The sequence below is a fragment of the Bos grunniens genome, chromosome 18, assembly GCF_055505025.1.
Source record: "Bos grunniens cultivar Pamir isolate PY7600 chromosome 18, Bosgru_T2T1.0, whole genome shotgun sequence".
Classification (NCBI taxonomy): domain Eukaryota; kingdom Metazoa; phylum Chordata; class Mammalia; order Artiodactyla; family Bovidae; genus Bos; species Bos grunniens.
In genome coordinates this window covers 14,847,998-14,867,297 of record NC_141182.1, presented here as the reverse complement: position 1 = coordinate 14,867,297, position 19,300 = coordinate 14,847,998, and the positions used below count along the sequence as shown (strand labels likewise).

General features: G+C 53.8%; 1 protein-coding gene across 9 annotated transcripts; it reads right to left on the bottom strand.

Moving 5' to 3' along the window:
* Window positions 1-4,199: 4,199 nt before the first annotated feature.
* Window positions 4,200-18,357, bottom strand: DEF8 (differentially expressed in FDCP 8 homolog). Of its 9 annotated transcripts, XM_086350527.1 has the most exons (14): window positions 18,278-18,357; window positions 15,071-15,131; window positions 14,536-14,665; window positions 13,755-13,876; window positions 13,030-13,127; window positions 11,709-11,858; window positions 10,799-10,940; window positions 9,460-9,624; window positions 8,840-8,967; window positions 8,486-8,599; window positions 7,567-7,647; window positions 6,865-7,005; window positions 6,656-6,765; window positions 4,200-5,778 (listed from the first exon to the last, which is right to left on the bottom strand). In XM_086350527.1, coding segments are annotated over exons 3-14 (1,356 nt in total). In that variant the 5' UTR covers window positions 14,538-14,665; window positions 15,071-15,131; window positions 18,278-18,357; the 3' UTR covers window positions 4,200-5,675. The 9 variants fall into 9 exon arrangements, with proteins under 9 accessions (XP_086206653.1, XP_086206652.1, XP_086206657.1 ...); XM_086350526.1 differs by lacking the exon at window positions 14,536-14,665 and having other exon boundaries at window positions 17,826-18,357; XM_086350531.1 differs by lacking the exon at window positions 14,536-14,665 and having other exon boundaries at window positions 7,567-7,644; window positions 17,826-18,357.
* Between the last annotated feature and the right edge of the window lie 943 nt (window positions 18,358-19,300).

Genomic DNA, 19,300 nt, shown 5'->3' with positions numbered 1-19,300 from the left:
GCCCAATCTGCCCGTGATTTGGCGCTCAAGCAGAAAGGCCTGGGCAACCAGGAGCATCTTTCGTGAATGGTTCACATATTTTTTTTGCCCTGCCATTGAGAAATACTGTGCCCAAAACAACCTGACCAACAAAGCCCTGCTCATCTTAGACAAGGCACCATGCCACCCAGTCAATCTGAACGATCTGTCTGATACTGTAAGAGTGGAGTATCTTCATGACAGCACAGCTGACTCGATCCAGCCCATGGGTCAAGGTGTAACCTCTGCCTTCAGAGCTCATTACCTGAGAAGGACTTTCGAGCACATCCTAGAAGCAACAGATGGGGAGGATACAGCAGAGATCAGGGAGTTCTGGAGAAACTACAGCATTGTGGACGCTGTGGACAACATCGCAGTAGCCTGGGGGGAGCTCAGACCAGCAACAATGAACAGTGTGTGGAAGAAGATTTGGCCTGAGTGTGTTCAGTTCCAGAGTGCTTCCCAAACAGATGGCATTGCACAGCTTCAACAAAATATTGTGATCCTTGCCAAGAGTGTGGCTGTTGGAGAGGTGGGAGAAGCTGATGTGGACCAGCTGCTGCAGTCCCATGAGGAGGGTTTCTCAAATGAGGAGCTGATGCAGCTGGAGCAGGAGCCCGCAGGAGAGGAAGAGGAGGGTGAAGAGGCTGCCCCTGCCCTGCGCCAACTAACCACACGGGAGCTGTCAGCAGCCTTCTCACATTTTGAGGCTGGCTTGCAGGTCCTTACCAGTAACAGCCCTGATGCTGCATGGAAACTGCAAGTTTCAAGAGCAATCAATGATGCAATAAGCTGCTACAGGGAGCTGTACAGTGAGAAAGAGCGGTGCTCCAAACAGCTCTCCTAGGTGACCTCAGTGCACAACACACTCCACGGCAGGAAGACCAGACACAACAGGGCAACCTCCTGGGTGACGCCTGGCCAAGTCTTGGCCTCCAGATGTTTAACATCCTTGGAAACCCTGCTTCTGGTACATTCATTTTGACACTAAAGAACATCACATCTTGTTACTGAAATTGTGCTTAAATATGTGCTTTAAGAAGATTGAAAGAAAAATCCAGGAAAAGTTATTTAAAACACACAATGAGACCAGCCCTGCTAGACACTGAAACACACTATAAAACCTCTGATTGAATCAAGGAGGTACTCAAATGTGTAGAATACAATAGAAAGTCCAGAAGTAGATATAGATAGGTTTTTTTTTTTTTAATAGTGCAGGACAGCTAGATAAAATTTGGCAAAAGCTAATTAGTTCACACCTCACAGCATACACAGAAATAAACAGACGAGGGATTTGAATCTAAAAGCTGAAACAATACAAGTGCTACACAACCCATGGATATATGCCTCTTCCCCATGGGTGATCAGAAAGATCTTCTGGAACTCGAAGTCCAGGTGAAATTTAAGATTAATCAATTTGATGATATGAAAATGTAATAAAACTTTTCCATGAGGATAAAAGAGGACAGAGTCAAAGGCAAATGATACACTGGAAGAAAATTTCTCACAGATAATGAGTTAATATCTCTGATATGTGAAGAACTCATAAATATTGAGAAGAAAATACCAAAAACCCCATGGAAAAGTAGGCAAAAGATATAATTCATAAGCAGGTAAATTAGTGCTTCAAACATAAGAGAAGTGCAGATGAAACAACACTCATACCATTTCTCATTATTCAGATCAGCAATAATCAAAAGTATGGCTACATACTCCACTGGTTAGGCTGTGGGGTCAGAGGCACCCTCATTCACTGCTGGTTCTAACACAAACTTGTACATCCCTTACAGAAGAGTATCAAGCACTAATACAAAATATATTTATTTTGATTTAACAATCCCACTTTTAGGAGGATACACTTCCAACAAAAGAAAATACAGATGCATGGATTTTGTTGCAGCCTTGTTTGTAACTTCAAAACCTAGGAAATAGCCTGAAGAGTCTCATGTAAAAAGTCAAATATGAAATGGCGCTTGTACACAATGGAGAGTTAGACAGTTGTAAGTGATGACAACTACAATAATAAGAGAACAAGGAAGAACTCAACTGATGTGGAGTGGTTTCCAGGATATATTATTAATAGAAAAAAAGCAACATCAGGAGTAGAGTATGCTACCTTTTGTGGAAGAAAGACAGGGAATAAGAAAATATGCATACATCATACTCATTTGTACAATAAGAAACAAAGGTGGGAGAAATCAGACTAAAGAGATTGGTTCCAGAGGTGGGAGGAGATATAACTTTTGTACCTTTTATGAAGTTCTGACTTTGGGGACCATGTTAATATACTGTACAAGCAAAAGTAAAGAAGGATGGGGAAGTAAAGCAGTGGACTGCCTGAATGGAACCGTATTTCACAGGAACTGCACACCCACAATGAAGAAGCAAAAGCAAGTACTTTTTGACTGTATGCCCTCGGGCTATAGACAAATATTAAAGGCTCGTGAGTAGCCTTGTTTCTCACCAGCGTAAGTGAGCAGTCCCAAAGGTGCTTTCTGTGTACTGTCGGACTGAGCAAATAAGTGTACTCTGGATAAGGGAGCCAGCTCTCTCACTGTCGAGCAAGGAAATAATAAACATGAAAAAGGGAAAGAATGACTTGTGTTGTTTTGAAATTGGAAGTTTCACTGTGAACTCATGGTTTTTAATGTTTATAGACCAAAAAAGAAATAGATAAGGAGTACTATTTCCACACTACTGAAAGGACCTCTGGGCAGTGATCAGCCCAAAAGTGAGCACACCCAACTATCACACCCGTCCTCCACCAGAAGGTCCCAGGGCTCCTTGGAGAGATGACTGGTGTCAGGGCTGGGACTGGGGCAATTACTAACTAAGCCTGGAACACTTTCCTGTGCTAGAAAGTAAGAAAGTGCCTAAAGAGTGCCAGGAAGATGTCAGTCAGCTGGACCAAGTGGACCAGAGCGTTTTGAGCAGGATAGATGACAAATTGGACCCACCCACCACTTTGGTGGGTGGAAAATCCCACCAAAAGGGCAAAGCCCGAGTCCAGTCAGAAAAACCCACACTAAAGGAAAGTCTTCAGAATAATTTGTCTGTGATTTTCTGTGTCAGAGTCCTGAACCCTTCCAGATTAAAGGCTAAAATGACATGGCAACTAAGTGGCTGAATTTGAACACGGCTTGCTGTAGGCTTTACGGTCAGCATCCACGTGAGCATCCTGATGTCATGGCCACACCATAGCTGTGGGAGGCATATCCTTGCTGGGGTAACACAGGAGCACTTAGAGGCAAAGGGGCACCATCTGCAACTTCCACCAGATGGTTCAAAAGAAAGTGTGTGGAGAAAGAGTAAGGCAAATGGGGAAAATGTTAACATTCACGGAATCCAGGAGATGGGTACCTGGGAATGTGTTTGCAGCACTTCTGTAAACCTACAGCTGTTAAAAGTTTAAGAAAAACTCATCCTCGTACCTGAAGTGGGTGGGTGGAGACCGCATGCTCCCTCTGACACAAAGTGTGGCTTTAGTTGTTTGAAGTGGAGGCGCTAGCGTGGACCCACAGACAGCCCACACACACCCTTCCCCCACCCCTTTGCCGCACACTCCTGATGTTTCTTTGAGATCATCCTCAAAACCAGAGGTCGTATCTCCAGAGAGAAATGTACATACACAGAGGTTGGAATGTCATTTGGGAGGGGGTCTTGGGTTCTCCTGAGCTCCAAGGGCCCTTTCAGTGAGTCAAACTTGAAGACCGGAAGTGCTTCTGGGAGCTAGACCTGGGACCGGCACTGCTTGCATTGAGTTAACGTGACAGTCTTCCCTCTGGGAGGACTCAGGAGAGAGGACGTAGGTTCTGTTACAGAGCCAGACTGGGCTCAGCACTTCCTGGAACCCAAACAACCCCAGAGAGTGCTTTAGTGCAGCCTACAGAGGAGGTGTCAGCACACTGAGGCCAAGGTCAGGTGCCCCATTTACACCTGACCCTGTGGGAGGGGCCTGTGGGCTCTGACTAACCCTGCAGCAAACCCCGCCCTGTCCCCAGCACCCAGCCCATACGGCTCTCCTGGGAGGCCTGGCCATACTAACTGGTTCCTCTGGGTTCTGGCTACTGTGACATGGTCTCAGAAAGACCTACACATGATTCTATTTAAAGAATCTGTCACCCAGAAGGGGGAGGAGGAGAAGACGTGATGTGAGAGGAAGTTTTAAAAAAAGAGTCAACTTTGCCCAACAAATGGCTACTGACATTTCTTACGGACATAGTGACTGTAACTGGAATAACACAGTGCTGATTACAGAGTCCATTTGGGAGAAGCCAGGATCCCTGGGACAGAAATGCGATGCCGCAGTGAGACGTACAGATGTGAGGTGTAGGAAGAGGGCGCTTAGCCTTTAACCCCCTAGACCCAAGAACGGGAAGCAGGGTGGCCCCATGTGGACCAACCCCCACACTGACACTCTGAACAGCCCAGCACAGTCGGAGGGTGGCCTAAAGTCCCTGGGCAGGGCTTCCGTGGGGTGCAGAGGGGCAAGGAGGGGTTGGCACTGTCCTTACCCACCCCCCACATTGGCTCAGCCAGCCTCCCTGTGGGCCAAGCCTCTCCTTGCACTTCCCAGTCAAAGGTAATGGATGTCCAGGTGACTGCCTCCTGCCCACCAGCCACCCCAGGTGTCAACAGCCAAGCACAGTCCAGGGCAAGGAGAAGGCCAGCAAGGCTAGGGCAGCCTTCCCCTGGACGGTTCCCACAAATGCATCTTCCCCACTGGGTCAGTCCTCCATGCCCGGCTCCCTTTGCCGCTGGTGGCAGGACCTCCCACACCCCATGAGTCCTGCCTGGTGCTCCCCTGAGCAAGTATTTCCAGTGCCTGATCTCAGTTCCCCAAACAGAAGGCCCCGGTTGGGGGGGTCTCCGAGTGATCCGGAGCCCTCCATAGGCACACTCGGGCCAGGTCTACTGTCCCCTAGCCCTCTCACCTAACCTTGACCTGCCAGGGGCACAGTCCCGCCCAATACCTGGAAGCGCACTTCCTCGCTGGGTGGGACCCCCTCAGCCACCCAGCATGAAGCACCAGAGTGAGCTGGGCTGGGCCAAGGCAGGGGCGGTAGGAGGTGAGATCTCCACAGCAGCCAGTAGCCGCTGGAATGGTCCTGCTGGCGAAGGCCCAGAGAACCCGGGGGGCAGGGGCAGGGCCCTCGGGAGACAGGGATGAACACAGCCCCAGCCAGGGACAACCAGGGGACCTCAAAGAGGCAAGGGGCTGGGGGAGGGGCCTCCAAGTAGAACCCATACCGTCCACCACAGGTAAAAGTCAGGCTAAGACTGCATCCTCAGTCTTGTCGGCACTCCCTGGAAGGCTTCCAGGATTTCCAGTGTAGCCAGGGCCCAGTAGCCTTGGTCCCAAGGTGGGCAGGGTAGGGTGGGGGGCTCTTGACCAAAGGGGAGGTGAGGGATGCTCCCCCCACCTGACCCTCAAAGCTCTGCAGTGGAGGAAGGGTGCACGTCCTGGCCCTCACAGCAGCCCACCCAAAAAACAGACGCCCCAAGCCCCAACACGCACTGGGGGACGGTGGTCCTGGTGGTGCTGGCTCAGCAGTCGGGGGGTCCAGGGGCTAGACCCTAGGTCTCCAGAGTATAGGAAACACCTTGACTGTGGCAACGGCCAGCAGGACAGACAGGCCTAGAAGGGCTTCCATCGCTCAGGCGTCCAGGTCTGGACCAGGCTCCCGGAAGAGCGACTGCTTCCGCAGGGTGAGGCGCGCACACCTAGGGCATGTGGTGGAATTGTCGTAGTAGCAGTCCCTGGGGGAGACAGGAATGGCCGTGAAGAGGGGGCTCCACAAGCAGAATTGTAACCCTGAGTCTTCACAATATTCCTTTAACAGACGGGAGCCTGCAGCAGTCTCATCCAGGTGTGCCAGCCAGGCCTGTATCCCATACCTCTGTATAGACATCCCAAAGGGCCACACCTATCACCTGGTACCCTCTGACCCTCTTAGTGACTCCCCTCCCTGACCTGTTCCCACTACCATGTAAAGCACCCCCCGCTCAGGGCTCTGTGGAGGTGCACATGGTCCCCATGGCAGCTTAAATTTTTGAAGGGGGCACAGAAACATTTGACAGGACACCTCACAAACTGCCAGCTCAAGGTGGCTCAGAGTTTCAACACTTTGTGCTACAGTCCTTACTGAGACCGCAGTCCAGCTCTGCTGACCAATGAGGTTGAGGGTCACTCTGAGAAACAGCAAGGGCCAGGAAAATCCAGTGTGGACAGAAACGGGGTGGTGGGGTCCCATCTGAGCCCAGTGTGACAAGCCATGTGGGCCCCACAGGCACACGCCTACTGATAAGTGTACTTAAAGAGTTCACATATCTTCTTCCCACTGCTGTGTATCATTCTTCCAAACATCCACAAGGCTTTAGGACATAAATGCTTCCATTGTTGAACCTAAGTACTTAATAAATAAAACTGTTGGGTATTTCTTGTGGCCTAGGGATGTTTGGAAAAAAAAAAATCACAAAAACTAGAAAGCTTAGGAAGCTCCAGCCTCAGTAAACCTAAGTCCCATTTGAAACCAGGTGGCAAAGGTCAAGCCCCAGCCTCTCCCCACCTGACACTCCCAGCACTCTCTCCCACACCTGTCATCCACCATCTACGGAGGCGGACGCTCACACAGACCTGTGGAAGACAGCAGAGCAGTCGGCGCACACGGACGTGTGGCTGTCGAAGGGGAATAGCACATCTCCCTCCCGGCAGAGCTCGCACACAAAGCCCTTGGCCTGGCACCGCTGCGGGCAAGGCGGGGAGGTCAGTGCCCACTCCCAGGTAGGGGGGCACATCCTCCCGAGCCGCCCTCCCGCCTCCCCACCTGGCTTGTAGGGGCCCACCTCACAGTCCAGTTTGATGTGCTTGGCAAACAGCGTGTGGGTCTCAGCCAGTGAGCAGCCCAGCCGGCCCGTGTGCGTGTCCAGCAGGTCCTGCACCGAGTACATCTCATCGTTCTCCACAAAGTGCTGCCGGTCCTGGAGCTGCAGGCACAGCCATGTGACCCCGGAGCCACCAGGCCAGGGCCCTTGCCTGACCGGAGCCCTCTTCCCAGCTTTATCTTGTCCACACATCTCATCACACAATACGCTGCTTCCTACTCTTCCTGCCGGCCCAACCCGGAGAGTGCACTCGTAGGTGAGGGCCAGGTCCCGCCCACTCTGCTCCCCAGGATCCAGAACACCATCGGCCCGCAGCAGGCACCCAGTGAGTGCTTGCAAACAAGTAAGTAGGTGGGCCTCGAAGTGTTCTGTGGTTGGCCATCCCTGGGTCCACTCCATGGAGGCTCCCGTGAAGGCTGCAGGGTGACAACCCACTCTCTCAGTGCTTCTCATGCTGACAGAAGCAGGGAACACTTTTGTGGGTAGAATGCTTTTGTGGGTAGACTTGGTGTTCCCTGGGACAGTGTGGAGACCCTCTGCTGATGGCACAGCACATGCGCAGTGTCAAGTCTTCCCCTCACGATCCTGGTCTGTTTCCTGCCCTCCTGGAGGGCCCCTTCCCCACCCCACCCCTCCTCTACCCCGGGGGGCGGGTGGACTGACCTGCAGGAGCAGGCGCGCTGCCATGGCCTCCCTGCAGGTGATAAAATATGGCTTCATGAGCAAGATATCCTGGCGCAGCTTCTGTGGACAAGAGGGGCAGGTGGGCATCTCTGGCCAGAGCAGGGGCTGTGCTGGGCATGTCTGCATGGCCAGTGGGGGTGAGGCAGGGCTGGCTTTGTGGGAAGCTTTGTCACTTTACAGTCTGGGTCAGTAGAGGACCGTAAGTGCATTCCCGTCCCCCCACGACAGTCCCAGCTTTGAGGCCTCCAACCGAGCTCAAGGTCAAGACACAGTTTCCCCACCAGGCAGGACCCTAAGCTTCCATAGTGCACAGTTGCTCCCCGTCCAGCTCCACATGCACACACACACACCTTGGGAGCGCCTGAGCTTGCATCAGACTGCCCAGTTGAACCCAGATCCCCTGCTCAGCTCAGTGGCCCTGTGCCTCAAGCTCCTCCCCACCAAGTCCCATCCCTCTCCGCACCCACCTGAGGCACACCCCACCCCGCCCTCCTGCTGAGTGCCAAAGAGAGGACCCCCAGTCACACACAGCTCCTCAGAACAGCGACCAGATGTGGCTGGGCCAATGTGAGGCTGCTCTTGACAATACACACTGGGACGCAGTCTAATACAAGACAGAAACGCCACACGATGTGTCTCAACAATGTGCACGAAATAAAAGACATCACTGAGATGAACTTCACCTCATTTTTCTACTGTGGTTGCTACAAAATTTCAAACTGCCTCTGAGCCTCGTGTGCTATTTCGTATTGTGACTGGACAGTTGCTCTAGCGACTTTAACTTAAAGGGCAGTGGGGGGGGGGGGGGATGCGGGGGGCAGCGACACAGGTGGCATCTCCTCACACAGCTGCGAAAGTGGAGCAGGGTTGCCCCACGCCCGCCACTCCACTGTCTTACCCGGATCTCTACCAGCTCCTCCACATAGTTGAACAGCAGAGGATTGATCTCCCGGAGCCGGAGCACTGGCCTCGACATCATCAACGCCAGGTAGCGCATGCTGCCACGGGACACCTGGGCCAGAGGGGCGGAAAGGTGGCACCTCTGCGCTCCGCCCCGCCCCTGCAGCACCGCCGCCCTGTCTCGAGCCCCGCCCCACTCTGCCCCACCCCGAGGCCCCGCCCCAGCCTGTGCCCTGACCCGCCCCCGCAGCCACGCCCCATGCCCCAGCGCTCTGCCACGCCCCAGGCCACACCACGCCCCCACCCAATCCCCAGGGCGGCACCCCTCGCTCCCGGCTCTCTCTCTCCGCACCTTGCGCGGCTCGAAGTCCCAGTTGTGCACCACACGCGCTGGGATGACAGCCAGATCGTTCCAGTGGCAGTGACTGCAGTAGTACTGGCCAGTGTAGTCGCACTGCCGGGCCTCACTGGGCACGCCCCCTGTGGAGGAGATGTTCCAAAGTCAGGGAGACCTGAGAGGTCCCCTCCCCCAGCTGCACCAAGGGTTCCCCACCGCCTGGCCCCGCCCCTGACTCGTCCTCTTCTAAGTCGCCCGGCTTCCCGTTTCTCATCAGTAAAACGAGACAGTAGATGGGGAATCCCTTGAGTCAATGTCAGTATGTTTCTAGGAAGGCCTGACACACAGCGTGTGAGTGCAGTGTGGTCTTCCCATGGGGTGGGTTTTCTGTGATGATGCGGTCACAGGAGAGAGACTAGCCCAGCCCTGCAGGGACTCCTAGGGGAACCTTGGTCAGGTTGGGCGGGCGTGAAAAGGTGCCAAAAGCAGTCCTTTTTGGCTTCCCAAGGAGAGGAGCTCAACTGCGCATTCCTCCCATTTACTCACGCAGCTGATGGCAGGGCACCCTGCCCAGGACAGCTCCCCTCAGCCCTGCGCCCTGCCCAACTCCCACCCCCCACTCCGGGGGCACTCACGCAGAGAGATGGGTGCTCGGCACTCCGCACAGCGGTAATCCTGGCTGTCCAAGCCTGCCTCAGGGCAGATGTTCAGCTCATACTCGGCCTGGTGGCTGACTTTGGACCGCACACAGGGCTTGGAGATGAGGTTCAAACACTTGCTGTGACAGCGGTAATAACACCCTGGGATGGGGGCCCAACAGCATGCCTCTTAGGAGGAGGGCCACTCTGCAGCCCAGGCTGACCTTCAGCTTCCAGGACCCCCAGGGGGCTCCACTCAGCTTCCCAGATCAACCCAAGAGCCTCTCCAGGTGCCACTGCAGGTCCCCAAATGTCCCCACCCCAAGCCTTGCCCTGAAAGTACGTGCACACCTTTCCCCCAATTTCAGACTCAGAAGTCCAGGGGCCTACCAGCCATGCCCACTGGGATACCCAAGGAGATCAAGGCCAAGCCATCTAAGTGAAACCCGGCTCTTCCTACCCAAATCCACCACAGCTTCCCATCTCAGATTTCAGGGACTCTGTCTTTCAACCTCCTGAGACTACAAACTGGGAAGTCATCCCGACTCCTCTCTTACACCCATGTCCAGCTATAGCTGCACTTGGCCCTTCTCATCTGAATGTCAGAGTCTCACCCTGGTCAGAAGGCCATCATTTTCCCTCCCCCATGCCATACTCAGCTCAGCAGCTGGAGTTAAAACCTAAGTATATCCACCCACATGGACCCAGTGCACTTAGAGAAAAGCCCCCTGCCACCTCTGAAGTACCTCTATGCCACGCTGCTCTCAACTCCTCATGAAATACACTGGACACACACTGACCACAGGCCTTTGTACATACAGCTCCCCTGCAGAAATGTTCCTTCCCAGATATGCTCCTGGTTTGCCCCTAACCTCCAAGCTTTTTTATTAAATGTTACATGAAGCCTTTTCATTTCACCCTAAAATAGCAGCACCCCACTCCCTGACATGCTTGTGCCCCCCTAGCCTTCTTCACTGTTTCTAACACACCACATTACTGACTCATTTGATTTCTCATCCAGAGCAAGACCTCCAATACAGTGATGTGTCTCTACAATGTCCAGCGGGGTGGCCACCAACCTTGCATGGCTACTGTGTACTTGGAACATGCACAGTACAACCGAGGAGCTAGTTATCTATGTTCAATAATTTAAATTTGAAGAGTCACATGTGGCTAGTGGACTCGAGCCCAGTGAAGGCAGACACCTGGGTCTCTCATCTCTTGCTACACCCACCACACACTACCGGGTTCTGCAAATAATGAGGACACGATAGAGAACCCCTCTCCCCGGAGACCTAGACTGCCAGCCCAGAAGGGCAGTCTGGTCTCCGCCCACCTGTGCAGGTGTACCAGGTCTGAATGAGGCCCCAGATGACTGTGTTACACTTGTCACATGTCTGCTTCACACTCTTGCTCTTCTCCTTGTAGAAGCGGTGCTCGAGAAGGACTCGAATGTTGGGCTCATCCTCATTGGGGTCCTAGGGAGGAGACCAGGGAAGGGTCACAGCTCCTTCTGGACACATGAACCCCTTGACTGCATCTCCCAGGCACCACATAGCAAAGGTTACCACAGACCCCTCCCTTTACAATAGGACAGGGTGCCCGGTCAGGCCTGGTCCACTGAGATTACAGACCACCTCTGTTCCTAGTTGCTGCACCAGGGCCACATTAGGGCCAAGGGCACGTGAGCAGTACTGAGGGGCCCTTGCTGCCCTCCCTGCTTTGTTTCAGCTGGCTGAGAGCAGACCCAGATTGGTGGAAGCTGTCCTGGACTTGCCAGGGAAGAGCAGAGCAATAGAAAAGCGGAACCTGCGGTCTCCAATGCCAGTAGCTGCCAGATAGGCCCAGGGAACCCGCAACACATCCACGTGAGTAAATCTACACAACCAACTCCTTTAAGCCACTGTCTTTCGGGCTGTCTGAGCCCATACCATTGCCTTACCTATATTCTAATGAAACTACCACTGTCCAAAACCCATGGACTCATGAACCAGACTCAAGGACTACATGACGGACCCCAGCGGTTATTGGCTTCCAGGATCCATGACCCCTTCTGTTGTCATCTTCAGGGAACCAGGCCACACTCTGGGTCATGTGGTTCAAGGTGGGACTAACTCACCCACCTGCTTCAGTAGGTGGACACATGACCCAGGACTACAGGCAGGATCAGAGCTGGGTTGAGGGCCCATCACTCCCCCAGCCTCCAGTTCAGCTCTGGCTGCTGGTGAGGGTGGACCGGCACCTACCTTCAGCTCCTGAAGCTTCAGCCGGAGATGGATGAGTCTCACCACGGCGTCCTTCTGCTTCTCTGAGTGCTCTGGAAGGTCCAGGATGACCTGCTTGCACTCCTGGATGGCCTGCCGCAGCTGCTGGACATCAGACGCCAGGAACAGGCCCTGCTCACATGGAGGGGGAGCAGTTTGGGGACAGTGATAGTCAGATTGTGTGTCGTTGGGCCCAGAACAGATCTCCCCACCCATCTCGAGCCCCGATGGCCCAAAGACTTGCTCAATGCCCAGGACCGTCAGCAGCAGAGGCAGGCCCCAGGCCACACCACCTGCCCACTCTCTGGACCTGTCCACCCATGGGCCTCTGGAGACCTAACTCATGGTGTTCTTCAAAACACAACTTCCCTCTTTTAGAAATCCAATTGCTCTTCTGGCTGTGCTATCTCACTTGCTTCTACAGAACTTCCTCTTGGATGAAATCAGGGGAAATGACACTTGTTTGTCAAGAAGGAGAGGAAGTGGCTTCTGGTTCAATCGCCAAGCTCAGAGACACCCCTGGCTGCCACCTGCCCTCAGGCCCAGCACCTCACAGGCTGACCCAAGCTCGGGTCCAGCAAAGCCCTAAGCTTGGGCAAGGAGACAGGCCAGGTGTCAGAGCAGGGCCCCAAGAAAGGGGGTCACTGCCCGCAGGAGCGCAAAACAAGGGTTCAAACACATAACTGAGAGGAGTGTATGTACCTACAGAATGTAAAGTTAAAGGCCACATGACCAGCAAAATGAACAGCAAACGAGAAATGGGGGCTCAGGCGAATCTTAAAGTCCTATGTGAATGTTACCATAGCATCTCTCTCAAACAACAGTTGGAGATAGTTTGCAAAGATTTTGAAACTTTAAAGGAATTATTAGAGCCCTTTAATTAAACAAACAAACAAACAAACACCCCACAAGGTTTTCATGGAACAAAACCTAGCTCAGACAGGAGTGGCCCTGCCTAGCTGAGCAGGTGGTGGTGGGCAGTGGCCGCCCTCGCCTTCACCCTGCAATGGACGACAGGATTCCCCAGGACCCCAGATGGAGTCAGCCCCCACATCTGCTTTGTAGTATCCTGCATGGAGGGGAGAGAATGGCTGCCCAGGAGGACAGAGCCCAGGCTCCCAAACACCGCATCCAACCCATTCCCACAGGCCGGCACATAGGTATAGGGTGGGAGCCAGGTGTCACGCAGGCCTCAGACTCCACGCCTAGGAGACCCGGCTGAGATGGACGTGGCCAACTCTTCAAACTCAGGGAGGGTGGGGGGGGTGGGTCACCTTGTCCACCCACAGACCCTGAACCTTACCACGGGGCGAGCGAAGTGGTCCTCAGACAGGCCAAGATCCATCACACGCTCTGGGCAGCGGAACTCTGGTTCCCCGGGAGGCAGCTCAGGCAGGCGTGCTGCAGCGGGGCAGGTGGGGAGGGTGGCAGAGAGATGAGTCAGCCCACCACCCCAGGAGGGTGCTGCGGAGCCCTCAGGGAGCAGGGAGCCCACAGAGGTGCCCAGGGAAGCAGGTCTCTACTCTGGGGTGAGCCCTGCGTGCACCTGCAGAGGACCCTGTGTCCTCGTGGCGACAGGACAGAGCCGTGCAAAACCAGGGCTACAGAAACATTCCAGTTTCTAAGGCTCACAGCTTGGGTGTGCATCTGTGGACTGGAGGAGGACCTCTGAAGGGCTACACGCTGGAACATGGGAGCCCCTGTGTGGACTCTGGCACCCTGTGGGCTCAGTCTGCAATCTCAGGGCTCACATCCTGCTGACCTCTCACCCTGCAGGTCTCGGCTCTGAGTTCACACCCCAAGTGTTCCCCGAGGGCGCACCTGCTGTGTTCGGCCCCTGGGACACGGCAGACAAGACAGTGACACATCCCCGCCCAGGGGCGTGTTCATTCTCCTGAGGATGGACCAGGGGGAAGCAGTCTGAACTGTGAAGAAGCCACCTGCATGCCCCCAGGGAGGAACCACCTGAGGATGGGGGCTGGTGTGAGCAGGGCAGACCACCTACACAACCCCACCCCCGGAATCCACCTTGAGAAGTAATGTCCGGGGCCTCCTCGCCAGCCCCCTGCTCATGCTGCTGCTTGTTGAAGGGGTTGAGATGGACCTGCCGGAACCGGGCGAGCTTCTCGTCATATTCCATAGCACCCCACCTGCGGACAGCCGGGAAGAGCAGAGGTGGGTATCCAGCACTCAGGTTCACTGGGGTCCCCTTCCCTTTTCAAGTGCCTGAGGTATCAGAGGGGAGACCTGGCCCCTCTCACTTCCCAGAGGGTCCAGGCCAAATATCCCCACACCACGGCCTCCCCCCCAGAACCCCTCCCCAAGCCAGCTCAGCCCCCACAGCTGGCCCCTCAGTGAGAGCAGTGATGCCCAAGTCACCGATGGGGCAGGCAGGGCTGGGGGTGCCCAGCCAGACCTCCAGCACAGAGCCCCTTTGGTCCCGTGCACATCGCCTGGCCAGCCAACACTCAGTGTCTCCCTCTTGCCCAGGACCCAGGGTGCTCCTTCCTTGTCAGAGCACTCAGAAAGCCTGGCCAGCAGAAGGCTCAGTGCTGATGCCAGGGCTCAGGCCTGCCCTGCCACCTGCAGTGTGACCCAGGGCAGGACCGACCTTAACACTGCCCTGTGGAGAGGCCTTCTGAATGCTGTATGACCACCATGCGGCCTGAGCCCACGGCTGGCCCCACACCCCGGGACCCAAGGGCACAGGCAGCTAGTGCTGAGCTCACAGCTGGGAGCTCAGCAAACCACAGACACACAGGGCTGGTGGCTCCTAAGACAGAGGCCCACACTTAACTAGCTGACCCACATTCCTTAGCTTCTCTCTGCTCCAAGGACAAATGAGTTCACAGGAGGCTGAAAGATGTTTTCAAAACTTTGTAGGAAGGACATGGATGTTGGCTGTGCTCTGCTGACACCTGGGTTGCAGTCTGAATAATCTGTAATTATAAAAGGCAATCCTATGACTCCTGTGTGCCCACACACACACTGAAAGGAAAACTGAGCCAGCAGCGATGGCCCGAGGCCACCCTCCACCCGTAGTGTTGCCCTGCACCTGGGTGGGGACCCCCACACCTCTGCGGGACCTGTCTGCCTCTAGAGGGATGTGGGTTGAAAGTTCTGGACCAGTAGAACTGGCACCTGCAGACCAACTACCTGTTGGTCAGAGCAGGGCAGGACATGGTGCCACGAACCCAAATCCCTATCTCCCTTATAACTTGAGGTCTCTGGGAAGCTCGCAAACTGTTCAGCTCTGATGCCCAGTGCCTCACCAGATGACAGGAACCACAGTGCCCAGGGAAGCCTCCAGAATGCAGGGGAGACCCAGCTGTCCCGATACTCACCAGCCCCTTCTTCCCAAGTGGTGAAGAATCCCTGGGCTGCTCACCCCCAGGCTTCATTCAACTGAGACACAAATAAACTTCTGTTTAAACTACTGTTATCAGGAGGAGGATTTCTGTCTCTTGCAGCCAAAACAGATCCATACTAATGACCCCCAACAGACTGTGATCAGCAGGCAAATTGGCCCTACTCAAATCCACACTCTATCAGCTCTAGCTGTGTGACCTTGGGCAAATGCCTAAATCTTTCTGTGCTCTTGAGCTGTCATGTTTCAAGCGGGGATAATAATAGTATCCGCTGTAAAGAGTTACTGTCTAAACGAGACTACAAACTGGAGAGTAAGCACAAGTGCATGGCAGTCAGTCCAGCCCCCAAAGACTGGAGGGTCAGGAGCCACCCCCATGGGTCTCTCCTCAGAAACCTCTCAGCATTTTACAATACAGCCAGAGGCATTAGAGAGAACAGGATGACATTCCTGAAAAAACTAGAAACAGACTTGCAATATGATTGTGCAATGCCACTCCCAGGCACACATCTGGAGAAAACTGAAATTCAAAAAGATATACACACCCAGCATCCATCAGAGCACTATTCACAATAGCCAACACATGGAAAGAACTTACATGTCCATCAACAAATGAGTGGATAAAGGTGTGGTACAAATACACACAATGGGGAGAAGGAAATGGCAACCCACTCCAGTGTTCTTGCCTGGAGAATCCCAGGGACGGGGGAGCCTGGTGGGCTGCCATCTATGGGGTCACACAGAGTCGGACACGATTGAAGTGACTTAGTAGTAGTAGTAGTATACTGTATTGGTGTTTTGCTTTCTGGCTTACTTCACTCTGTATAATCAGCTCCAGTTTCATCCACCTCATTAGAACTGATTCAAATGTATTCTTTTTAATGGCTGAGTAATACTCCATTGTGTATATGTACCACAGCTTTCTTATCCATTCATCTGCTGATGGACATCTAATTCTTTAAAATCTCTTGCCCTCTGATCAGCAATGGGGATTTGGTTTTTTGGAACATGAGTCCAGCTTCTTCCCAGGATTGTCAGCTTTCCCAATAAAGCTATCTTTGCTTTTACCCAAAAAAAAAAAATACACACAATGGAATGCTGCTGCTGCTGCTGCTGAGTCGCGTCAGTCGTGTCCGACTCTGTGCGACCCCATAGACGGCAGCCCAACAGGCTCCTCTGTCCCTGGGATTCTCCAGGCAAGAACACTGGAGTGGGTTGCCATTTCCTTCTCCAATGCATGAAAGTGAAAAGTGAAAGTGAAGTCGCTCAGTCATGTCTGACTCTTAGCGACCCCATGGACTGTAGCCTACCAGGCTCCTCCGTCCGTGGGATTCTCCAGGCAAGAGTACTGGAGTGGGGTGCCATTGCCTTCTCCGTCACAATGGAATATTAGCCATAAAAAAGAATGAAATAATGCCGTTTGCAGCAACATGGATGCAACTAGAGATTCCCACACTAAGTCCAAAAGACAGATACCATAGATATCACTTAAATGTGGAGTCTAAAATATGACACAAGTGAACTTATCAGCAAAACAGAAACAGACACACAGATGTGTCAAGAAAACAGACTCGCAGTTGCCAAGTGGGGGGGTGGGGGTTGGATTGGGGTTATGGGGTTAACAGATGCAAACCATTATACAAAGGATGTATCAACAAGAAGATCCTACTGTATAGCACAGGGAAATATATTCCACATCCTGTAATAAACCATAATGGACAAGAACATGAAAAAGATATCTATATCTGTAACAGAAGCACTTTGCTGTACACCGGAAACTAACACAACATTGTAAATCAACCACGTTTACATTTTTAAAAATACATAAAATGCACACGTTCTTAGGCCTTGGTCAGAAAGAAAATAAAACATGGCCTGAGGAGCTCAAAGGCAGGAACACTGCTCAGCTGCCCTCCTCTGGAATACAAGCCCTCCAGGAAATCGCATCTCTCATTAAGCTCCTGATGGGTAGGCCAGGCAGAGAGGCCATGGATGAGTGAGTGACTGGGGTAACCTGACCTCTTTCAGCCTCAGTTCCTCTCCTGCCAAAGTTAAGAAAATTGCATTTTCCAGGGAGAAGGGGGTGCCTGGAGCAGCCAGAAGGGGTCCTAATGCAGGGGCCCAGCAGACAAAGTGTGCAGCCACTGGCTTAGAGGAGAGCAATAGCCACCCTCACCACCCGACCAGGTTCACCCACATCTCACCCACATCTCAGCTCTGCACCCCAAATTCAGGCCTGACCTCAGACAGGAGCAGGCCAGAAGGTGGACACTGAGCAAGCAGCATGCAGGACACCCACTAGTCCACTGTCTCCCCTTCTCCAGAGACCTCCTCTCACCAGGGTCAGGGTGAGGAGCCCACGACTTTGCAACTAGAGGACCCTGAGAACAAAGCCCAACATCTCTCAGGCCCTGAGGAACACAGGGCTGAAGCTCAGATGTGCCCAAACCAGCCTTGCCCGTTCTGCTTGTGACACAGCCACCAGAGGTCCTGTCCTCACCCGGCTACCACCAGAGGTCCCTAAACTTTGCACCAGAGGGGACAGGGCAAAGATGCACCCTAGCTGCTCACGGCCATGAGGAGGCCTCCAGGACCCCACCGGGAGCAGGGCCGATACTGTCCCTTTAAGGATTGCTTGCCACTGAAGCTTGGCAGCGCCACCCCCACCTCTGGGTGACGCCACCCCAAGAGGGCCTCCCCCACCCTCACCCACAACAACAGCAGCAACATACACTCTGGGGACCCTCGCTAAGTGGCTCCGCACAGGGCCAGCTGTCTTCCACCACACCCCGTCCGTTTAAGAGATGAGGAAACAGGCTCAGAGTGGTCCAGCCCCAGAGCACCGTGGCACAGCCGTGGGGTCCCTTCTGCCCTCTCGCATCCCACAGACGCGCGCGGTGACAGCTGGAAGGGGTGACAGTGTGCCCGAGGACGGCCTTCCCAGCTAGACCCTGACAGAGCGGGATCGGGGCCGCTGAGGTCCCCAAACCCCTCTGCCCCCAGGTGATCGCCCGGGAGTCTGAATCCTGCTTTGCGCCCGGGCCTGGGCCTCGGCCGGGTTCCTCGCCCCCTACGCCCCTGTGTCCACTTCGGGAGAGAGGCTCCCCGGGCTCCGGGGCGCGGCGGCCCGAGCGTCCGAGTCCCCGCCACCCAGAACCCCGCCCGCGCCCCTCCCGCCGCTCACCTGACCACCGCCGCCCCGGTTACATTGTAGCCGCCCCGCCGGGCTCGTTACAGCGTATCCATCGCCGCCCTAAATACACTGTATCCGCCTCGCTCGCTGCTGCCTCCTGCGGTCGGGAGGCTCACGACACCGGCGGAGTCTGCGCGTCCCACTCCCGGACTCAGGCCTCCACCTCCCAGTCCAAGAAATGGGTGACCCTTCATGCCAATTGTTGAAGATGGTGTGAAATAAAATTCACGCTTCATGGAAGACAAGGAAAATTTAAACACGAAAAATTTCTTTGCCCTTTACCCGCCTCTCTCCTCGCTGTGCATCTGATCTGCATTTATGCATCTGCCAAACCACCCCCATCAGCAGAAACGCCTCCTGGAATCCAGCACATCTGCTTAAAAGATAAGGTCACTTCCTGAACTTCTTTGCCAACAAAGGTTCTTATAGTCAAAGCTGTGGTTTTTCCAGTAGTCATGTACGGATGTGAGGGTTGGATTATAATGAAAGATGAACACCAAAGAATTGATACTTCCAAATTGTGGTGCTGGAGAAGAGTCTTGAGACTCCCTTGGACTGCAAGGAGATCAAACCCGTCAATCCTAAAGGAAATCAACCCTGAATATTTAATGGAAGTGCTAATGCTCCTTGGAATCTGAAGCTCCAATACTTTGGCCACCTGATGGAAAGAGCTGACTCATCAGAAAAGACCTTGATGCTAGGAAAGACTGAGGGCAGGAGCAGGGGACAACAGAGGACGAGATAATTGGATGACATCACCAACTCGATGGACATGAGTTTGAGCAAACTCTGGATGATGGTGAAGGACAGGGAAGCCTGAAATGGTGCAGTCCATGGGGTCACAAAGAGTTGGACATAACTTAGCAACTGAACAGCTTCTTGATCTTGTGAGGGGCCATGATGAGCTTAGATTTGAGTTGTGTAAACTGTGGATTCGGAGAAGGCAATGGCACCCCACTCCAGTACTCTTGCCTGGAAAATCCCATGGATGGAGGAGCCTGGTGGGCTGCAGTC

Bases quoted from the DNA above. Each gene is read 5' to 3' on its own strand.
- DEF8 (XM_086350527.1), bottom strand. The intron at 7,648-8,485 runs GTAAGACAGTGG...TCTTGTCCACAG, and splicing joins AGGAGCTGGTAGAGATCCGG to AAGCTGCGCCAGGATATCTT. The intron at 6,766-6,864 runs GTGGGCCCCTAC...CCTTGCCCGCAG, and splicing joins ACATCAAACTGGACTGTGAG to CGGTGCCAGGCCAAGGGCTT.